This window comes from Corvus moneduloides, chromosome 1 (genome assembly GCF_009650955.1).
Source record: "Corvus moneduloides isolate bCorMon1 chromosome 1, bCorMon1.pri, whole genome shotgun sequence".
NCBI lineage: Eukaryota > Metazoa > Chordata > Aves > Passeriformes > Corvidae > Corvus > Corvus moneduloides.
The window spans coordinates 10,878,461-10,901,813 of NC_045476.1; the positions used below are offsets into that span (position 1 = coordinate 10,878,461).

General features: G+C 41.2%; 1 protein-coding gene and 1 long non-coding RNA gene across 3 annotated transcripts in view; one reads left to right on the forward strand and one right to left on the reverse strand.

Annotated features, from left to right (window-relative positions):
- Positions 1-20,802, reverse strand: part of ADARB2 (adenosine deaminase RNA specific B2 (inactive)) — a 308,071-nt gene extending 287,269 nt beyond the window's left edge. The window contains exon 1 of the mRNA XM_032099671.1: positions 20,517-20,802. Within this exon, the coding sequence (XP_031955562.1) occupies positions 20,517-20,616 (100 nt within the window). The 5' untranslated portion in view covers positions 20,617-20,802. The remainder of the gene's footprint in view (positions 1-20,516) is intronic.
- A 24-nt stretch (positions 20,803-20,826) lies between these two features.
- LOC116439734 overlaps positions 20,827-23,353 on the forward strand; it is a 61,834-nt gene continuing 59,307 nt past the window's right edge. For both annotated transcript variants that reach the window (XR_004238252.1, XR_004238253.1), the window contains exons 1-2: positions 20,827-21,412; positions 23,044-23,236. This is a non-coding gene — a long non-coding RNA (uncharacterized LOC116439734). The remainder of the gene's footprint in view (positions 21,413-23,043; positions 23,237-23,353) is intronic.

Here is a 23,353-nt window from a genome sequence, read left to right on the forward strand (position 1 = left end):
TGCAACCCTTGACACCCTGCACCTTCGGGATATGGCAATCTGGCACTTCAAAATATGCACGCTTTCATATGTGCATATGTAGTGGTTTGGTCTAAAATACTCATTACTGTTTATCTTCTGTGAGATAAGAATTAGGAGAAATGCAAAGCAGGCACCAAACTTGAAAGAATATAAAGAAGTCTATTAACAGACCTAAAAGAAGGGAAAAAAAAATTATACCACCTTCAGAACTCTCCTCCTCCCCCCACCTTCCTCCCTTCTCCCACTGACAATGTAAAAAGACAACCCTTAAGATGTTCAGTCTGTTTACCACTTCCATAATAACCTTGTTCAGTCCATGTAGAAAGAGAAGTCTCTTCTTGCTCGTGCTATAAACACATTATCACAACGAGACAGCCGCTCACTTCCAAATATTGTTCAGTCCATTTAGGAAGAGGAGTCTCTCTGCCTGCGTGTGAGTCCTTTCCCCCGACTTGCAGCTTTTCCCGCAACTGCTTTCGAGGGTCCACTCTTGAAGTTTTTTGGGGTACAATTTTAAGGCTGAGCCGTTCAGAAACAAAAACAGAGGCCCTTCTCCTTCCCTAGGAGCAAAGGGTCTTCATCATCTTCATCGTTAGGACTATCTCTGGGAGCATCTCTAGGGACTGAGGTTTTCTCCTTTCCCGTTTGGAGCAAAAGTCCTCATCTGGTTCATCTCTCCCTGTCCAAACTTCTCATGAAATTACAGCTGCGTCAGCATCTGCCTATCTCAGTGCAGGTGCTTTTGCTTACGAGTTGAACACTCCACCCCCCATATCTTCATGAAATTACAACAGGATACTCTGATATATCATAGCTTCACAACAGAATTTCAGCTTTAAGCATCTCCTCTCTCTCTTCCCTCAGGTTTTCAGCTCTTCACAGCAGTAAAAGGGTTAATCTCACCTCGGCCTTGCAGCTTTGCAGCTGGAATGTTGAATTTTTCTCATCGAAGTGGAGAGGGGGGAGAGCCGAGCCGCTCCGGCTGCCCACGGCAAGGCAGTGGGGGGGTTCCACGGCTGGAACAGGGCCCATCAGCTCCAGGGTGGCCGTGGCCTGGCCCGGCCTGGCCCAAGCAGGGCCTGGCTGGGCCCGCTGGCCCCCACACGGGGCCTGCAGCCACCTGTCCCAGCGCCGGAAACGAGAGAGAGCTTGGAGGGGGAGTTTGCCTATTCTTAAATGTGGATCACAGAGGTGATCACAACTTTAAGTGGCTTAGAGAATTGTCCATATTCAAACTGGCCAGCTGATAGGTTCTTTCAGTTCCCAGAGGAAACTGTAAGCACCCCTTAGCAAGGACGTCCCTTCTGGGACTATGCTTGCTAACCTATGACAGCATATATATATATTTATCAAATATATATATACACCAACCTTGTCCCCACCTATAAACAAACCAACATTAAAAAAAAAAAACAAAACGAAGCAAAGCAAACAAAAAAAAAAAAAAAAAAAAAAAACAACCCAGAAAAAACATGAACCTACACTAAAAACATAGCTCCCCAAACCATCACCACAATAAATCCACTGCTGAAGTGCTGGCACCCAACATGAATTGCCAAAGAGGGCAGAGTGAAACAACTTATTTTTTCTATTTCAAACTAGTTGAGGAAGGCTTATCAATTGTATATGTGTTTCCCAGTGGAAAGCTTCCAACCAGCTGTGCAACATGTAAATCAAAACGTGCCTACTTAATAACAAAGGCTTGTTTCCATCAGGATGGACAGATAAATTGCTTTCTGCCTGAGGATAAAGAGGACTGGGCTTTAGGTGTGTAAAAAATGGTAAATACTTCTCTTCTGCTTTTGTTCTTTCCCAGCCAAAAGCATCTTAAGAGAGCCATCTGTTTCATTGCCACAGAAAGAAAAAAAATTAGGGTTACCAGGCTGCCTGTGCTTATTCATCCAATTTTACCTTGAGTTAAATGTTGGAAAACTGTCCCCATTTGGAAAGGTTTTAGTTCTGCCACTGACTACAATAAAGGCTGCTTTTCTATCCACTGCTTGGCTTGTCTGTCTCTGGGTTTTTTATTTCAGCTAGAATTGCAGAAGAAATTACACTATTCTAGTGTAAAATGAATGGGATTTGCTCATTTTAGTTTATTATCTTCATCTGTTTCTCTCCAATAAAGAAGAGAGAAAAGTCCCACTCATCCTCCTGCCCTCCCCTCACCCCCAGAGAAAGTGGCAATTGTACCATTAAGCCTGGAGTGCTTTACATATGCAAACACAAACACAGTGCTTACAGGAAAGATCTTTCCTATCCATATGTTCATCTCCTTTCCTTTACCTAAAGCAGACGATTACCTCAGCAGCTCAGCTGTGTTATTGAGACATTTCAGCGTGAAATTTGTTTTTCCTCACTGAACTTTAAGCGGAATTTCAAGTGCCAAGTCTCCAAAGCCAAGTGGGGCTATTAAGAGATAATTACTAATTATGCTAATTTGAGAAGTTGTGCTATTTCTTTCCCTGGTCATTTTATCTGCAGCTCTCCTGAGAGAACAGTCCCCATTCAATGTTAATAACCTTTCCAGGCTAAGCATTCAATGGAGGACAGTGTGTCCTAAATCCAGGAATATTTTACGGTTAATCTAGATATGTGCCTGTAAATTAGAAAGAGAAGCAAGTTGCCTAATGCTAATGGCTTATGTTATTAATTTTTTGCAGTAGCAGAAATATCTGATTCCTCTCCATTCATATATTGATATAGCTGATGGTTTTATTTTAAATGGAGTCCTCAGTGACTTGAAATATTCAGTATGCCAACAATATTTCTCAGTGATCATTTTCTAATCCTACCTATTGCAAGCTCCCATAATAATAGATTAAAAAAAAGGAAGAGATTTGATTTGCATTTTCTAAATGTCGAATTTATTTTTGCCTTATTTATGTAATGGTATGAAACAGACCTTTTCCAAACTCTTTATACTTTTTTTTCTTTCCTTTTTCAAGACAGTGGCTATTGGATTGATTACATTATTCTGCAGAGTATGCTGACAGAATATGAGACTTTACTATTTCTTTAAAGAAAATAATGACTTTAGGTTTTATTTGATGTATAATTCCATCCCTGTTTGGTGGCAAAACATAGATATTCTGCACCTTTTATAATTTGTGGAGTGGCAGTAATCAGAGTCTTCTTGACTTGGTTGCCTTCCCAGCACAGAGCTGCTGGGACAGCCCTCATGAGGGGTTGCTGAAATCCTGTTCCTCTGCTCCTTGGAATGGGTCTCCCAGGTAAGAACACGTGGTCACAGACAGTGTCCAAGATCAGAGCACTCTCCACCAAGAGCCTGTGGCTGCTCTGATGTGGCCTTAAGGGCCCATTCCTGCAATATCTGGGCTCAGACGCCCCTCTGGATGGGAGGCATGCACACCTAAGGGCAGCTCCTGGTACAGGCTGCAAACCCCAGAAACACTCAGGGGAGGTCAGCAACACCTGAAAGCAGACAGAAAACACACCATGCTGAGGAGGGCAGAGCAGGGCACCAGCAGGCAGGTGAAGACTGTCCCCTCCCCTTGAACCAGCACTAATGGGAACAGGGGCCATGTTTCCACAGTACATAAACTCCATTCCTCACTGGAGTTCATCATCCTGCTGGACAGCTTTCTAAGTGGCACTGGCAGGGTTTTAAACGAGCAGGGTTCCACTGAACTCCTGGTCCACAGCCACTGGCTCTGACCCAGCTATCCACGCCTGTGTCCTCAGGGATGCTGGTAAGGAGTCACACAGCAGGACAGGAGCTCTGGCATTGCATGGCAGGGGCTCCAGCATCACAGGCAGCTGCAGTTCCTCCCCATGGCTTGCCAGCTTGCCTGGCCATCTCCAATATCCTGGCTGTGGCCAGGTCAAACTTCTCCAAAATCCCCTCACTGCCATCTGATGGCACCAGCTGGAACCTCCTCTGAAGGCCAGGCCCTGCCCTTGCTGCACATTAGGACTCCCACAAGAGGATTTTTAGCACAGTTGACCTCTGTGAACACCAGCTGCAGATGCTCTCACAGGAAGGCAATGTCGGTGTGCCGCTGGACCAGGGCTCACATCAGCAGCGTGGTTTAGAGATTCTGGAGCTCCAAAGGAGAGAGCAGAGAACAGGAGACACCCAAAATATTTTCATAGGAATTGAGCTTATATTCTGTATTTTTTTTTGCATTTTGCAGCATCTAGATGCAAACTAGAGACAAGTTCCCCTTCACGCAACCAAAATAAAATTAGAACAGAGTGATAATAAAACAAAGGATAGCAGCTTCTACTTCAGTTTTTCACTATTTTAAACCCGTATACGCGCCTAAAACCAATAGGTGCATTTTTTAAAAGGCAGAAAATGTAAATATTAAAAATCTTGGGCTGCACCTATTTCTGGAAAATGTAATGCACAGCCCTCAGACTCCAGTTCAGTACTCCCAACGTGGGAGTGGGAGGACTGCGTTCACATGAGACATGAATTAGGGCCTAAAAATATGTCCTAGTAATAAAGGGGAAGCTAATTTTAACTTTCAGCATTGCCAGTTTCAGAACAGAGCTTCATTTAGAGGAAATCCATTTTGCAAGTGTGTGAACCTGCCCCCAAAGCCCAGAAAATCAGCATGTTAGACACAGGTCTTCCCTGCTGATAGGGCTGGGGGGACCAACAGGGCACTACACTCCCACCACTCTACCAGGGGACATTGAAGAACCATGGCTGTGTGACTTCCTAGAACTGCAGCTCTCACAGGTCTGCGTGAGGACATCCAGCAGAACTGGCTGCTGCTTGGACCATCCTGACCCCAACACTGTAACAGCTCTCTAGCACACACCAAACTGAGTGCCCTGACTGGCACCTGGACAGACGCACACACAGCTCACAGTCTTCTTCATAAAACAGAGTTTTCTGGCCATGGAAAGCATGTGCAGAAGGTGACACAGGCCAGGGTCTCAGGTGCAAGTATCACATCAGCTCTCCCACCGGACGACAGGTTGTTGTATGTGGGGTCTTGCATCTCCCCTAAGTCCTACCAACTCTTGAGCCATTCCATCGTCTAAAGAAACACTCGTTTCAAAATTGAGCCTCACCAAGTCACATTAGAGTCATCTGCTTCTTGCTGATACATTACTGTCCAAAGACACCAGCTGAGGGCAACAGCCAGACTCCACCTGTGTGAGAAGAGAGCAATGCATCTGGGAATGCAAAGTTGTAAGCGAATAAACATCTGCAAGAGAGGAGATCTCTAAAAACAGACGCAGTTGGAAGAGGAAGATGCTATTTCTCCTCAAAGGCTTCCTGGAATATTTAAAAGTAGTTCTTCGTGGGGAAAGAAATGATTGCTAGAGACTATTTCAAAATACTTCATGGGCTCTGTTGGTCTCAGCCACACTTGTTCTGTGCTCCATGGGAAACTGGCAGGCTGGAGCCACAGCCCCAGAAATGTGCTTCACATTGCTAATTCTAGCCAAAATGCGGCCTTCTGCACATGTTATTTCTTATTCATGTTTGAAATTACTTTTTAATCTAATACCTACAAAGATCACAGAGAGTTCTGAAAGAAATAAAAAAATCAGTTTAAAAAGTAACTGACATTAGCTGTTTTCTTTCCTCCTCTATTTCCATAATGAAAATATTTGTAACTATATTATATTACAGCATCATTCCAAAACCTGCACTAACACTATTGCAAAGTGTTTGGAGCTGTTGCAGATTTTGAAAGGCTTAGAATAACAGAAAGGCATGAATTTTTGAAAGGCATGAATTTTGAAAGGCATGAATAACAGAAAAGCGTATTTGCAAGAGACCCCAGCAGCTGGGTGGCCCCATCTAATTGATATAAGAAATTATGTATGGGAGAGCCTAAATACACCTCATGGCCCAGTTCAGGCCAAAGACAACACAGTCCTTTGGATGGACATGACACGTGGGTATCAGCTGCAGCAGAAAGGAGAAGCAAACTCAGTTCTGCATAAATTATGTGACACTTGGAGACAGCTCCTTTTGGAGAAAAAAAAAAACCCTCTGTGTGATGCTACTCGGTGTTTGAGATTGTGACTAGGACAGTAGAAGGGATGAGCAAAAAAATTATTTTATTCGCTGCTCTTCTACCTGTGCTGACGAACGTACAATGTGCAGGGAAAATTTCTCTTCCACTATCTCTTCATGCTGTGAGTCAGTGAGGGGAAAGAGAAAACTTGCCATCCCAATGTTTCCAGCTGGAAATAGGTAATGACAAACAGGTACTTGATCTTCCTTCAATCCCTCAAAATCTTAAGCTCAACTATATAAGAAAACATGCACAGCAAGTGCAGCAGGGAAAATTGCTCCCTGCAGAAGCTATGAGCAAACAGGCTTCACATGGAAATCTTGACAAGGAGTCGAGGAAAGCTCAGACCTGAGCGTCTGAAGGAGGATGGTCCTTTCACTGTCACCAGCAGCAGGTACAGATGCAGGTCCCTTAAATGTGATTTTCTGAAAACAACAGATCTTGGCATCTGACTACTGAATGAAAATGTTGGATTTGTTTACTTATTGCAAGTATGCAAATATGTGTATATTTCTATCCCACATCTTTGCAAAGAAAATTTTGAAAATACAAACTGATGAAAGCTCTGCAAAAAGAAACAATTCATCTATCATTGCCTTTTTCCACCCACAGTTTCTTTAAGCAGATTTTTTGAAAAAAATGGACATCTGAGGTCCAAAATACTACAAAAACCCACAAGTTGTGGACTCCTTGATTTCTGTATTTCCCCATGGCCCATCTGCATGGATTTATTTTCAGGCTAAGAGCCCAGAAGCCCAGATATAGCAGAATGTAACATTTCACTCTTAAACCCCCCAGTTATAATAAAGAACAAACAATAATCATGATGGGTACAAGATGCAAAGAGATTAAATACAAGGCAGATGTTCAATCTTGTCTTTTCAGCTGAGATTATAAATGGTCTGAGCCTAAGAGAAAAATTCAGAGCCTGAAAGAGAAGGTTTGCTAATTAATCAGTTATAATGGTGTAGGGGATTAGAGAGCATGATTAAAACACACTGAAAACAAGAAAGACAAAGGAGGATGGCGAAGGGAGTATGGAAACAGCTCTGTCAACAGAGAAACATCTCTACACAAGCAGCTGAAAATGATGCAGCTCATAAAAAACCTGTGCTTAAGAATTAAGATCCAACTACAACAACAAAAAGACAATGTTATGAACTAAATGAATTCTTGGAAATTTGTTCCAAAGTTTATTTTAAAAAAATACAGGGTTTTAAAAATTAAAACCTCCTTATGAAGCCTAGGACAAAACTTCCACTGAGTCCAGCCTTTTATAGAAATATCTATGTACGTTAATATAGGTGTTGCTGGAGCACATATTGGCACATTAATATGCATAGTACTAGGGAGTCTGTGCTTAAGTATATAAATAGAAATTGAATATAAACATATGCATTCATAGCTTTGAAGTTCCATTAGTAACAAAACAGCGTGGAGAAATTATTAGCATTTTTACATGATGATTTCTGCCTAAGTCAGATACTGAAGTGCTACTGACACTTACAAGGCATTCAACAGATGGGGGGTCCGGACTACTAACTTCTGTGCTAGGCAAGTGTATTTTTAAACCTCCTTTAACATTAAATTCTGATGCTGTGCTGTAGGAATGAACTAAGGTTCTTCCCTGAGTGTGCAATTTTAACTTCCTTGTTTACTTTATGAAACTCTAATTTGGCAATGATCCACTACTGCTAGTGCCAGTTAGCATAAACCCAATCCCTATAAAAACTATCACCAAGACCAATCTGTGCTGAAGACAAAGGGACCGCCCATATGAAAATGTCCTATGGGATGAAGGTCCCATAAGATATAGGGCCTGGTGCTCCTCACAAAAACAGATTCCCATGTAATACGGTAGGATAATGCTCCTATACTGTTCATCTTGATTCTGCTCTCAATCTTTCTCTTTTTTCTAGTGGAAACAAGAAAGGGAATTGTTCTTTAGTTCACAAATTCTCAACAATGCTGATGCATACGTATTTGCTGTAATATTACCTACTCAACTGAAATTAATCTATAATCTTAGTGATGAAAGTGGACATTATACAAGTGAAGATAGAAGAATAATTTCTAGTTCTCTTCTAGTTTTGGAAAATGAATGCAATAAAGTGATGCCCTGTTAGAAATACCTTTGCTTACCATTTATGCAATTTTAAGATATATTACTAAGGTAGCATTTATTTGTGTGGTTTATTGCTTGCCCTGAGAGACCTGCATTTGTTTAAAGTATGAACTTATTCTAGATTTAAAACTGTAAGGGCAAACTAATGTAAAAACATAATGAAATCACCTTCAAATCTTCTTACGTTCTCACTTTTTATACAAAATTATTTTCATCACAAAAATAATCCCCCAAATTTGTCTGAGATTATTCCAGCAAATCCCATGCCCAACAAATCCTAAAACATGCTCCACCTGTTAGTGAAACTATCATAGTAATCGTCTGGGCTTTTATCTAATGAATATGCATTACAGCAGTCAAAACAAATTCTATCTTAATCTATATTACTGGGGAAAGTTTCTGAAACAAGCTGTTACAGGGAAATTTATATAAAATGTTGTCAACATTCAGCAGAGACAAGCTGCCTGCTAGAAAGGGCAGATGGAAACAGTCCTATGTTTGGTCAGGAAGATGTATTTTTGCTACCCTTAAGCCACGCTTTTGGCCAGAGGTGTGCTGGGAGCATCACATCCCCTGGTGCCTTTAGCGTGCCTGCCCGCCTGCACCGCACCTCCCTGCAGAGCCTGAGCCGACCATGACTGAGAAGTCTTTTTGCCATGTGGGTTTCTGTGAGTCATCATCTCTTCCACAATGCACAAACTCACTGACACCTGTTGGGGCATGGGGAAATGACTGATGGAAATTCAGCTGACTGCCTGCACAAGGGCTGTGTGTGACTGCACCTGCAGGCAGGTGTGTGCCTGACACCAGCAGGTGCAACAGCATCATATGGGGCAAGCCAGCGACAGGAAAGGTACTGGAAACCAAGATTAACAAGATTTATAAAATTAACCAAGGTTAACAAGCCACTCTTTTCAATCAACTGCCTGCCTATGATGCACACACTGCTTTTGCTATAACAGCCATTAAAAGAACAGTCTCAGCCTCTTATCTTTTTGCTGTCTCCCATTTCTGCCTAAACATCACAGGACCCAACTTTATGTGCCAGTGTCAGAGAAATGTTTAGTCAGCTCAGGAACTGGTAGCAAGGTCAGTTTAGATATGCTAAGACAGAACAAGCCCTAAGAAATAGATGCTGTAATTAAGTGCATTATACATTTTTTGTATATAGAAAATTTTTACAAAGATTATAGTAACTTCTTAACCAGTTTCTGATTCCACAGAAAAACCTAAGCACCAGCACATTTGTATGCAGATCTTGTTACTTATTATTTACTGCTTTTCTGAGCAGCAATGGAATGACTGAAGAAGTGATTTTTCTGAACCAAGGCCGTATGTTACCCCAAAGACCTTTGATGATATATTGGCCCTATCCAGGCACCAATCTCATATATGCTTTCCTTTTCATAATTTGTATGAATAACAGCTGCTTCAATAGGTGAGGATACAAACAAGGGAAGTAAGATAGTAAAAAGAAGGGGGGGAAAGAGATAGGTGTTTTGGTAAATAAGAAACAAACTCAGGAAGTGCAAATATGTGGATTTTCAGGGTTACATACACTTTTATTTTAGGAGTGATTTTTTGGAACCTTTGAGATTATCTTGATTAAGATGGCTTCTGTAGTGTTTAATTCATGCTCCTGTTAAAACAGCACTCTACAAGACCCAAACCATGTAACTTGTTGCTGCTTGGTTTCAGTTAATTTCAGAGACAATTCTTTTGAGGAAAAATTAAGATACCACATAAAAATTAGATTTTTTTTTTTTAAGTTTCTTTTTTCAAACTTTACGAATTACTTTCTTGGACTCAGAAATGAGTGTTTGGTTCTTTTTTCATCTTAAGAATTGTCTGCCACATTTTAGTCAAAGAATTATTGTTAAAGACTAGAGTGAATTTAGAGTGGTTTTAGCTAAAGTGGAATAGTCTTTTGGTCTTCTGAGGAGCTTGTGAATAAACAAAATTGATGAACTACAGGCAAGGTACAAATGTAGGGACTGTTATTATGATTTTTAATGGAAATGAAAGTGATGAAATTTAGAGATTAGCATTTAATCCTTCTGAAATTAAGTGACGCATCTAAAAGGATAAATCTCATTTTTAAAAAAAGGAATTTGTAACAGTTTCAATGAATTTCATAAGCAAATTCTTGTAGCATCAGAAGGAAGTAATGTATATTACAAAACCGGAGTTACTGTGGTTATTCTGCAGACTTGCCCACAATGCGCTGCTTAATACTGAAGAAAGAGCTGCCTTTTAAATGTAAACTTTGCTACTCAGAAACCTCACCCCCAGCACACATAACAAACCATTCTGGGAGAAATCGAAAGCCCTCCAGAAACTGAAGAGCAAACGTGATTTAGCGTGATTCTGATTCAAAGAAGAATCAGACCCCATGCCTTTGTTTACATACAAACTAGGTAAGTAAATACAAAGCCCTCTTCTTTCCAACACCACCAGGCGGAACTGCTTTGCCATGCCCTGCACAGGCTGCCCTGCAGGCAGGGATTACACCTGCTCCTGCTGCCAGCACCGATGCCGGCATGCAGCCTGGCACACTGCTCACCTTGGAACGAGCAGCTCCCAGGGACCTGCCATGGCACACAGGCACTTCGCAGTGATAAACCCAAGCAGTGTGATCCAACTGCAGCTGTGACACAGCTACAGCAAGGACTGGTACAAACCAGAGCCAGGTTCGTTGGACACTTGAAGCTAGAGTGACAGACTCCTGAATTCCTACCTCTCGCAAATTAATCCTGCACCAGATTAACTGGTCTGACTCAATTTCCCTCTTGTAAACTGGGCAAATGTGGCCTGTCTGTCTATGAGAGTTAAAAACAACTTTTCCTAAGTAGTTTGAGCACGTTCCTAGCATGATTACACTGATGTGTTTTTATTAACTCTGGGCAATAAGAGACCTTGCTGTCTGGGATGAGTTGGAATTACCTGAGGAGAAGGATCATCTTACCATTGTCAGGAAAAAATAGTCCAATGTGCCTTACATCATAAAAGTACAAATTTAATAAGGAATTCACTGTTAGCCTTCAGGAAAATCTGGCAAAACATCTTTGTCTATGGCTTCTTACCACGTTTAAGCAGAATGTATTACTTGGCTTAAAAATGTGCCTGGGTTAACCAATCTATAAAGCAGCGTTCTGTTAAACTACTTCTATTACAAACCAGACTTCTAACTACGAAAGACTGTTTCACTTCTGACTACTCAAAACCAGTGTATATATTTTTAAATCCCCAAGTTTTTTGACACTTAATTACCATCTTCTGGTAACTGGTCCTGTTTGTAACTTACTGCCTGTTTTTACTTTGCAGTTCACACCTTGTACTGTAGCAAGAAAATATTTCAAAATTCTTCTTCTTTTTCTTTTTTTTTTTTTTAACAAAATGAATGCAGACATAAACTCTCTTTTTAAAAGAACATAAGAGGGTACAAGTTAACCTAGAAAGACTAGCTTTTGACTTGTTCTGGCAGAACTGAAATGCTTCACATTTATCCTTGAACACTCTTGTTGTATATTCCCTCTTCTTCCCATGTAGGAAATTTAAAGGATTCTCACAGTGAAACATTTTTATTAAAAAAAACCCCACCAAACAAAAAGCCACCAAAAAACCATAGCATTAAATGTCTTGTGCTCATGGATTTCAGTTGAAGGCACAAGAAGTGCTGTTTGCGGGCACAGCACCAGTTAAAGCAATTCTCTGTTACACAGCTGTAAAAACTGATCATCATAGGCATAAACTGCAAACAAGTCAAGTATCTTGATTTTAGAAACAACAGATTTTACAACAGACACGCATCAGATGCTTTACCATAAATAAATGATAAACATGGGTTAATCAATAATCTTTGAAGCAGTAGCAAGTGGAAGAAACCTGCTGTCAGTGATATTAAAGAATATTCCCTTTTTTGTACTGTTTCTTTTAAACTCCTAAATCCACAAGCAGCAAGAGCTGAGCTCCAATTTAATTACTGTCTGTGCTGCTCAACAATGAGGCAATGCCGACCACTGCAGCCTGCTTCCCAAAATCACCATTTATATGGATGTGTAAATAGCAACTCATGATTGACATGAGGAAGGGAAATTACAACCTGGAAATCAGCTAATGAAAGTCAACTTTGAGTAAGTTTTGCTCAAGAAGCCATGGCCATTTTGTCTGGTGATTTGCAGCACGGCTGCTGGCATGGATGTAATATGGAGCATGAGCTCAAAGTTGGCTTCTGCTCTGTTAGTCCTTTCTTAGGATTCAACTGGAGAAAGATAAGCACACAAAAAAACTTAAGACAAAATCCACTTTTTTGGTAAACATTTGGGGTTTCCTGACATAAGAATTATGGGCTCCTGCATAAGCACCTCTCTTCACCATGCTGAATTACTTATCTACTCAAAAAACATACCTACACAAAAGGAATGTAGAAATACACTAGAAAGTCTGGCTTATAAGAAGTATCTTTCACTTCTTTATTTCTCACTCTAAAAAAAAAAAAAAAAAAATCATACTCCTTGTGCAGTTGTGCCTTTGTGATTTGTCTGTAAGATGACTGTTATTGCATAGAGAAAGAACACACACAAATACTATGAGAATTTTTATACATATATTTTTAAAATTACAAATTCTTACAGGATGGATGGATGAATGTGAATAAACACAAATGATATAACTGTATTTTGTTTTTACATCACTAAACAAAATACTTTAATGGAATATAAAAATCCTTCATATAATTTGAACTCTACAGGCTTTAAGACCCTTTGTCTAATACAAGTTGAAGTTTATTACAGTCATTCACTCCATACAGATAGACAATGATATTTCACACAAAAATGTATATATGTACCTATATATTAAGGCACAGAATAAGCGTATGTGGCAACACAGTTCTGCTCCCCTGACTGATACTGAGAAGTTTCAATTTCAATTTTACTCTAAATAGGGGCAGCAGAATTGGGCCTTATACAAAGGTAACACATTATTACAGTTGGCTTGATAGCCATCATTTTACATTTGTTAAATCCCACTATTTAAGGAATAAATAGCCATTTCACAGTCTCCGAGAAGTGGAAAGAAGCAAGCAATTGCATAAAATCAGTTGTGTGTAAATCTCTAAGAAGATGGAGATAAAATATCTGTCAAATTCTTATTTCTTCCCACACTTCCCAGCAGCTTTAACTCTTCTCGCTGATGTTTCATTAGCATTTAGAGAAAGGTGATTCTGTTAATAATTCTGAGCACCATTTCTCTTGCAAGGAACAAAAAATGAAATGGGGGAAAAAAGAGTCACACTTTACCATGAAGTATTTTGCTGATATCTACTTATTGCTCATTCCTCATTCCATACCACACAAAAATGCCACCAGCACATAGTGCAGGTTTCAGAAACAGCAGTCACAAGTGGCACAACTCCAAAATCAGACACAGGAGTTGGTTTAGCATTGAGACCAAACCCGAACCCAGCAAAACACTTTCACAAACACAGATTAGTTTGCAGGAGTAATCCCTTATGACACAGTATTCATCTGATGTTGATGGACTGACAGTCACACCAGTACCTGTGGGGTTTTTCTGCTTAACAAATCATCATGTGTTTGTAAAATTTGTTTTCACCCCCTTTTATTCCATCCTTTTGTTCCTTTTTTTCACGAAAATAACAAATGAGTGGGGTGAATTAATTTTTATTGTAATCATCCTAACCTCACTACAGCATCAAAGTAAGAGAATAGGAATCAGTCTGAATTTTGGTCTATTTTTATAAATACCATGAAGGGTGTTGAGTGGGAACAGAGAGGAAGGAGACTTAAAAAGCTGTCAGGAATATTCCAAGGAAATGTGCCTGCCTTCCTCCCAGCTGTGTTGCTGGTTTTGGGAGGCACACAGCAGAGGGACGCGCGTCGCCACGGCCGCGAAGCCGAGCAGAAAGGCACCTCCTGAACCGCTGCCACTCCACGGCTTCAGCTGGGGAAATGGGAGAGTGCAAAAAGCCTCACAATGCACAGGAGTGACTAAATTGCCTACAAATCACCTTTCCACCTAATCCAAGCAAGTCAGGAGTCAGATAATTTCCTGAAAAAGAGGATTCATATCTCATATTAAAAAAATTAAATCCTTCTTAATGTATCCTACATAAAGCCAAAGCCTACAGTCACTGAAGTGAGCATCAAACTTAGTATCACGAGTCTCAGCTGGGCTAATCAAATACCTCAAACTCCCTACAAATAAGTTTTGTTTTTTCATACACTGAATTAACAAATTTCCCAGGCAAGCTACATACAGTCTCAATATAAAAAGTCCTTCCACTCCTATTAGACATGCTGAAATTTTCCTTCCTTAAAGGCCTCTGTCTTAGTAAATAAAAAAATCAGGAATAAATTAGAGTAGCCTTTTTACCTTTTTAATAATCTTTTCTTCTTTAATATGATTTTACTGTATCCTTTCTTATGTTTTTCTCCAAAGTAAACTATATAAATCTTATCAATTTTCCTCTACTGAAATTTTACACATCTCTAATCCCTTTTGCCATATGTCTCTGAATCCTCACTGTTTCTAGTACACATTTGGGAGCTAGAACAGCCAGAACAAAAGAGAATATACTCAGTGAAAATACACCTTTCATTCATTAATGTCATGGTAATATCTTCAATATTAGCTGTCCTGCTCTTTACACACTCTGCCCTGCTCCGTGCTTCCCTTGTTATCACGCTTTGCTTAGCAGAGATTTTCATTAAACCAGCCATGGCGATGTCCAGTCCTTACTCTGGAGTGTGTATTGTCAATTCAGGGTACAAAAATACATCCTCGTATTTCAAATCTGCTGTAAGAAGCAAGAAATTCGAGACTGATTGAATGACAATAACTCCATCCATTTAATGCTTTCTGTTAAAGCATTAAATTTGGCTATTTTATGACTCAGGGAGGGTTGCCTATTAGTATGGGTTGACAAGCTGCTTCCGCCAGTTAACAAAGCAGTGTTTTTAATATGTTATATATCACAATATGCTGTTTAAACTCCTCTGGGTTGGCTGCTTCGTTTCAAATTCATACACCGGGGAACAAAGGTCAGCCACAGCAGAAAGGTAAGCGCTTCGTTTTACTACTGGAACTTACATAATTTGCAGGCAGAACAAAACAGACGTTTTACACAGCAAACGTCAGGTTCATCACAGATGCCTTGAGAATGATCTATCTACTGATGCATATCAGCCTTTTTTGCCTGGATAACTAATCACTTACACGGGGAAAAAAACGGTAAACTGCCTGAAAGGTTGTAGAGATAGTTAGCTGTAAACACAGGGATCAATTCAGGTTCATTACTACTCGCAAAACCCACACAATATTGGCCAGCAGTAATTCAAAAGTAGTACAAAATTAACAGAGATCAGACAGATATCCTCATGGTTGCTTTTTTGAGACTTGCTAACCTTATAAGGCATTACAAGAACAAAGTTTGCACAGACCTTTAGTAACTTCGATATTTCACAAGGCAATTTCATCTGACCTTTAATTTTTAGTGCAGCATTTTCCATTTGTAGGGTATCACTTCAGAAAGGGCTGCCTTTTAGTATTTTAAAAACTCCATTAATACTACTTAAACTGGAACTTGTAAGCAAAGCTGTCGCCTTACGGGAGACTTTTCCTACACAAATCACCAAGGAGAAGCTACAAAATTTTAAGCAATAAGAAGCAATTTCCAACAGTAGGATGCTTTGCCACTAGCTTTGTATGTCTGTGTATTGCCACTGAGGAAAGCAAAACATCTGACATCTGTGTTCAGAAGCGTAAAAATTACAATATATGCTATTGTTCATGTACGATGTGGTCAATATTCATACCAGTGCTTTTTCTACTTACATAATTAATACTTTGAGATAAAGCCGAAATATTTTGTTCTCTTTGAAAGTAAAATACACCATTTTATTGTCCTCACAATTACATGCTGTTGCTAGGAAGTTACAAGTCTGCTATAACCTAATCATCTGCTATTTAGATATGGACTCATGAATCCCATATTTTTATTCTAAATTTAAGTTCAGTCATTGTAGCTAATGTCCTTGATGCTATCTCAAATTGCTGTCATTACACGGATCACTAGAAGTTGGAGGTAATAGTAAAAAAGAAAAGAAAAAAGAAAGCTACCAAATTAGATGATGGATAAAGGTTTAATCAATTTAATTTTATCACCAAATCCATTCCCTTCCTCTCGAGCTGTCAGGGCACGAGATAAGCGGAACACGTCCTGAAGCACAACACAATCCCTTTGTGAGGAAGGAGTTGTGTCCCTGAACCTCGCCAAGATGAAACACGCTCATTTATTACTTTGGCATTGCAGGATGATGAAGAACCAAGCTGGTTTCCTCCCTTCATCTTCAGCACAATCTTTCTATTTCATTAATTTTTCATGGAATTTCATTTCACAATCGTTTTGCCTCTCTCACCCACTTGCTGCCCTTATTTAGTTTATTCTGCCAACTTTTATTTCATGTCCCATTGTATCAGCAGCAACCCTGGCCATGGCTTTCTACCACATCAGAAATACCTGATCCCCTCCTGCTTCCAGTAATTAACTTCATTCAGTAGCCCTAGAAAATGGCATTGCAAATAAGGTGGCTTATTTGTTGTCTTACACTGGAAAATAACTCAGAAGGGTTATCTTTCTGATCCCCTATTTCATACTTACCTTCTGTGTGTTGATTTCTAAGAAGTTGCTGGAGGCTGCTGAAGTGTGGCCTTTTTAGTATTATCAGTAAATAGCAATTCTGCTTTTGTTTGGTCTACTTGTAATGACTTATCTGGGAAAACAAGCCTTCTTTTCAAAATCTATACCACGGGCTATGAAATCAGCACAAGCCGTGCTGAGTTCTGCCAGTACTCTGCCATATTCCAGAGCCCTGAGAAAACACAAGAACCCACAAACACAGTAACTGCCTACTAAGCCCTAAAATTTTAAAATGGTTTTCTCTAAATCAATAGGCGTAATTTTCTATCCTCTGGTCATTTTATACATACTGATAAAAAAAGCCCCCAACAACTCAAAATAACCAGAGAGAGAAATATAAAATATCTATTACTGCTGCCACATGAAATTAGTATGCAGATAATCTGTCAAGCATCCATATTTATTTTTCATTAGATCTTTGAAAAATTAAGGTATTTACTTCTTACTGAGAGTTATCATACTTTTCTAAATGACAATGGAAATATTTCTACCTATACTAATCACTCTGAATATCCACATTTTAACTTTTTAACACGCATTCTGCATAGAGTGTAAAACTGAATAAAATCACCCTGTAAATATATGCTTGCAATATAATATTCATTGCATAGACATTTATTGTTAAGGCAGGATCTTTTTACTAAAAGGGTTGCTGGATTTCATAAGCATGAAAATAAGATGCATGCAAATTAATTACTGGACGATGATATTGTACCCTGGAATCATATTCAGTGTCCTACACTTTTCAGTGCTTGATTTGCGTATATGGAAATTCTCTCTCTGATTCTTACTAGATGTGTTTTTTATTGTTTTTTTTAGGCTAAATGCACAAGGAAATTCAGCTATTCAGAGAATGCTGTTTGCTCTCCTTGCTTGAACTTGCTTTCTGCCCCCAAGAAACTCCTAAAACAGAGCATCCAGGTATAAAAGAAATGGAGTGAAGTGCTATACCCACAAACACAAATTTATAATTCACACTAAGCAGAGCAAAAAGATGGCTGAAGACATGGAAAGTAAAACAGAAGGGGATACGCAACACTATTAAATAGAGAATAGTAATTGTTTCTACTGCTGTACATTCCTAGATATTCTATTAAACAATGTCTAAACCTGGTTTTAAGCACAGCTCATATGTAATGTGTAATAAAATACAGTAAGTTGTATAAATAATTTTCTGAGTCCACCTCCTTAACGAGTAGGGATGTGACAGAAATTCATTTCCTTACTTTGTCTAATACTTAATTTAAATTTAAGACTATAGTGAATTTCTTTGTCTATTCGTGTCCATAGGTATCCCAGTGTATGGATGTGTAAACATGTGTCTAGTTACAGATTTTAAGCAGCTACTAAAAGCATTCCTGCTACAAACAACAAGATATGTGTTGGAGAATAGTTAAAAGCAAGTGTCTTTGGTCTAACTGTCTGCAAAGACTTTCTCACAATCCATTAAACAGATCAAACCTGCAAAATAGTGGAGCCCACTAATAATTCTCATAAAAATCCAGTAATTTAAAAGCCGAAGAAACATTTTCTTGACTCGTTTCCTGAATAGTCTGTTAAGCAAAACCTTCTTATTAGATACCATAAAAATAATTTAAAAAGCAGAAATAGATGGTCACTAAATAAAATAGCATAATAGTAAAATCCAACAGGTTTTATACTGGGCATGCCTTAAGTTACAGGAAATTTTTGGCCAGCAGGATTTTACAGGAATGTGTGTTTTTATGAATACTGTGATTACAAAGAAAGGAAAAACAAAATCATACGAACACAGGTCTGTAATTAGTATACTAACCAACTAAATTATTTGAAAAGTGGTCACAAATAGCACATTTGGAAGAATAAAAAAAGAACACTTCAAGTGCACATTCTTATTGATGTTGGTCAGTTAAGCACTTTCTAGAATGCCATCCACCTCCAGCTGTGCATTCTGCAAATAGCTGTCAGCTACCAAGTTATTGTTGAGCAAGTTTTCATGGTTTTTTTAAAGACATTCAACTTCCACCTTGTTTTGGCAAAACGAAGCAAAAAAAGGATACATCAGAAAAGTCTTATTGAAAGACTCTAACTTTTGTCTGCTCTTAAAAACAAAATTAAACCAAGTACCTTCCCTCCATTGCATAGATTAATGGATTACTCTTTTCTCCTGGCCGAGTCCAGGTCGCTAAAGCTAGGCTAAGTTTGCAATTCTGTAGAAAAGTAGTTTTGCTAGAACAAATCAGCATAAAAAAGCCTGCAGAGCACAACTTGATTACAGGGAAATTTAAAGAGAACTGAATATATAAGAAAACACTTTCTGAGTGTTTTAAAATTTCTTCTGTAACGCCAAGTAAAAGGCAGCCTTTCTCACCAGGTGTTATAACCTGCTAAAAACCCAGAGTAACAAGTTGAGGTCGCACATCTACTCGAAATCCTGATATATCTGCATGTGTGTTGTTTCTACTTGTGTGCAGGTCACTATTTGTTACTTTGATTTTGAATATAGAGAGTTCACAGATGAAAGTTAAAATAGTGACAATCAAATGATACAGTCTTGCATTTAGCATTTGACCCGTTTTTACCAGCTACCATACAAAAGCTGCTTTGACACCTTTCTAAAAAGTTATCAAATACTGCACTTACTGACTTCAACATAATCAATAATTAAGAGACACTTAGCTAATGGCACCAACAAATTAGGTTTTCTAGAATCAGAAGGAGAAACAGCGTGTCCAGAGCATTAGCTTGAGAGCTAGCTGACTAAAACTTGTGTGAGTACCACATAGAGATGACAATTACAGGTTAGATTATATTCACTGCTTGGACAAACACTCGGACTTCGCATCTCTGCAGTTGAATGCACTGCAGCTGGGCATCTCTGGCACTCTGCGCCTCTTATCAGTTTATTTTACTTTAAAGTCCTCACAGCCGGTTAACTTCGTCTTTTTCAGGCAAAACATCAAAAATCAGGCCGTAGTGTGTCATCCCCTCTACAGGGAAAGCAAGACAGCCTTGCGAAGAGCAGTTATCTAGGGCATATTCCCTGTTCGCAATGACATCCTGTAGCTTCACTTTTCCTGCTTACGGCAATTAGCGCCTTCCTAACCAGGGTTCGCTTAGGGACGGGGAACAGCACCAAGACAGAAAAACTTGGTGGACCTTGTCTAGAAGAGGAGAGGAACGGTAGTTTGGAGGGCGCGACAGCCCCGGGGGGCTCCGCGCCGCGCTCCGCCCGGGCAGCGGCACCTCCTGCCCGCGGGCACGGGCGGGCACCGGGCCGGGGGGGAGGCGGAGGGCATCGCGGCCGGGCGGGGCGGGCCGGGGCTGCCGGAGCCCCGGGACAACCCCGCTGCACAGCACTGGCCGGACGGGGCCTGCCGAGCCCCCCCCCCGCCGCACCCCCGTGGGTTCAGCCCCGGCCCGGCACGACGCAGGGAGGGCAGCGAGCTGTGCCCGGCCGCGGGGACAGCGACGGCCGCTCTCGTCCCCGGCTGGCCCCGAGGAGGGCACCGCCCGCCCCGCCCCGGCCGTCGGGTCAGCGCAGGGCTGGTGCCGGCGAGCGCCGGGCACTGACAATAGAGCTGCGAGCAGCCGATGCTGTGCAGGTGGCAGGCGGACAGAGTGGGAAAATAAAACAACAAGAAAATGACATCTCTCTTACCTTTCCTCTTTGATCTCCTCCTCCTCCTTCTCTTGGACTTGCATCTCAGCTGCCCGCTCGGCCCTCCCGACGCCCTGCCGCTGCCCAGGACGGATGTCATGCCGGTACCTCAGCGAGCAGCACCGCGCCGACGTGTTCTTCTCCCGCGGAGTTTCTCCTCGTTCTGGAGGCGGCTTTTATAGGGCGGTGGGTCGGGCCGGCGGGGCTGTGCCGGGGCTGTGCCCGGGCTCCGTTCGGCGCTGCCGCCGCGCAAGGGTCGCGCCTCCGCCCCGACGTGCCGGGCCCGGCCGGGGCGATGCCCGGGGGCGCCGCCGCGGCTCTGCCGGCCCCGCGCCCACTTTTTGCACCTCTGCGAGTTGCTGGGCACCGGCCGCTTTGAAGCCGATGGTGCGGGGGTGGGGGGGGCGAGGGGGGCGGATTTGCTGCTGCAAAGTCTCCCGCAGCCCAATCGCTCCCGCCGCCCGGCGCTGACATCAGCTCCGCCAGCCCTCGCCCCCAAACTCCGCTCCCCTGGGGCTGCCGGCTGTGCCCAGCTCGCGGGAGAAAGCGAGGGAGAATGGCCCCGTAGGGAATAAAAACATCCTGCCGCCTCGTCTGGGAGAAGCCGGAGGGGCAGCTCGCAAGAAGGGAGGCTGCACGGAGGATTTCAAGCCTTTTTTTTTTTTTTTTTTTTGTCTGCTTTAAACCATGTGGACACTGAATACTCCGCTTCCACGTACACAGAAATGCCTCTGCTGTCCTCCCCAACCACGCAGTTATTAACTAGTTCACTAATTGCAATGCTTGTTATTCCCAGTGAAAGAATATGAGTTACTGTTGAAGGATCCCTGTGTCAACAAACCTTATGCAAGAGGATAAGTGTAGCGATTCTCCTTGAATCTCCAGTTATTTTTAAGGTACGTGCTCTGTTACATTCACGATCAAGGGCAAAAGCTCTGTGAAAAGAGGAGTGTGTTGTCGCTCAGACTCACACATTAACACTCTGCAGTGCCTCATTTAGGCAACTGTGCAATTAAAGTGTCGGGAGCAGAGGGGCTTTTACAGAGAGGAAAGATGACAACAGCAATCCTCTGAAAAGCTCGACTACAAAGCATTACATATGTGTTCGTTACAAAAAGCCAGGGTACACAACAGATAAGATACTGCTTCAAGTTACGAGGGACCAGGTGCTTCTGTGCTCTACTGTCCTTACGCATTATCTCATTTAAAAACACGTATCTGGAAACCTAGGTAGTGACTGGAAAATGGAAGAATATCAAGAAAAAATATGTTAAATAATGAATGTCATCATTAGTGCCTACTGCACTTGCAGTTGGCTGAAGGAGCACAGCAAACCCCTGTTTATCAGAACTCCTTTAATCTAAAACTTCCTCTTGTTGGAATGTAGGTTACCTGGCTCCTGCTGCTAACCACTTCCACTGCAACCCTCCCAGCTATTAGAAACCCTCTGTGTTTGGCTGGTATATAGGCCTCTGTAATTTTTGGAGGCGGCAGAGCTACATGTTACAGATTTTCCAATTAAATAAACAAAACCACTTCCATAAAAGTCTCTAAAGGTGCTCATTAAACAAGGATACGGATAACTCAGGTGTGCCAAGATGATGTCACCTCTTGGACCCTCTATGCTCCACGAAGCAGGTCGCATATGGTAAGAAGGCCCCATGTACCCTCACATTCAGCTATGTGGCACAGCGCAAAGCTCAGGGGGAAACTGCCCTCCCATCTCAACAGCTAAGGTGAGGTAAGCGAGCCTGAGAATCCAGACCTGCATTGCTTGAATGTCAGATATAGTTCAGGAAACTCTGCATGAAAGTAGGTTCTTACTTGCCTAGTTTTTACAGGTACTGGCAGAGCTGCTTTACAACATACACATCACCCAAACTGCTACAGAGCTTAAGTAAACATCTCTTTAAAGTGCTTCTGTCTATTTCAGGGATAAAACTTGTCTGCAGGAAAACAGAGAGGCAATCAGTAATTTTTATTTTCAGCTTCAGCCTTCAACCATTCTCCCCTTTTCCTTCTGATTTCTGTTGTTCTGACCACAGCTGACTCTCATCTATTAATGTGGCAAAAACTTGTTGTATGTGAAGTAGTTACTGCTGCAGCAAAACACAACTGCATGTTCAACTGTACGTCAAAGTTCTGACCAGTCTGGAACTTAAGTCACTTAGTTTAGAAGCCAGATTTAGAAAACTGTCTTCTGTATTTCAGTCCCAATCTGTGTTCTCTACATTATGGATCTAAAAGAGAAGCTAGATCCAATTAGAAGGAAAAGGAGCATCCTGGGACATTCATTCATTTTTAGGAGTGGCTTCAAGCTCAGCACATTAAATTTTCTGAAGGCTTTATTTCTGACAATATTTTGTTAACACAGTCTCAAAATGACTGGAACCTAACATGTTAAGAAGACAGGCTGGCATTGCCAGTCCCTAGAGAAGTCATGCTACCAAGCCAACCTGAAAAGCCACCAATTCTCAGAAACTATTATTCAGTGATAACAGATTCATGAACTGCTTTATATTTCTAGGCACAGTTCTAAGAAAGTATCAGCAAGGCAACATTAGCAATGATGGATCTATACTGGTGATATAGCTCCCTCCTAGGCTGGTTTGAGGATTGGAGAAGGCATGAAGACAGCTGAAGTCATGCTGGTGGAAGATTTCTGCTTGGCCACAAGGAGATGTGAAAGGCAGTCTTTGTTTATACTGTCCATCTACAAGGTCAGTAAAATTCCTTAAATGTTCTGTGCTTATTCCTCTTGTTCCCTGCAATGGAAGGAGTTGGCTTCTCCACCCAATGAAGTGCCCTGTTTCAACAGCCTGTTTTAACTTAAATGC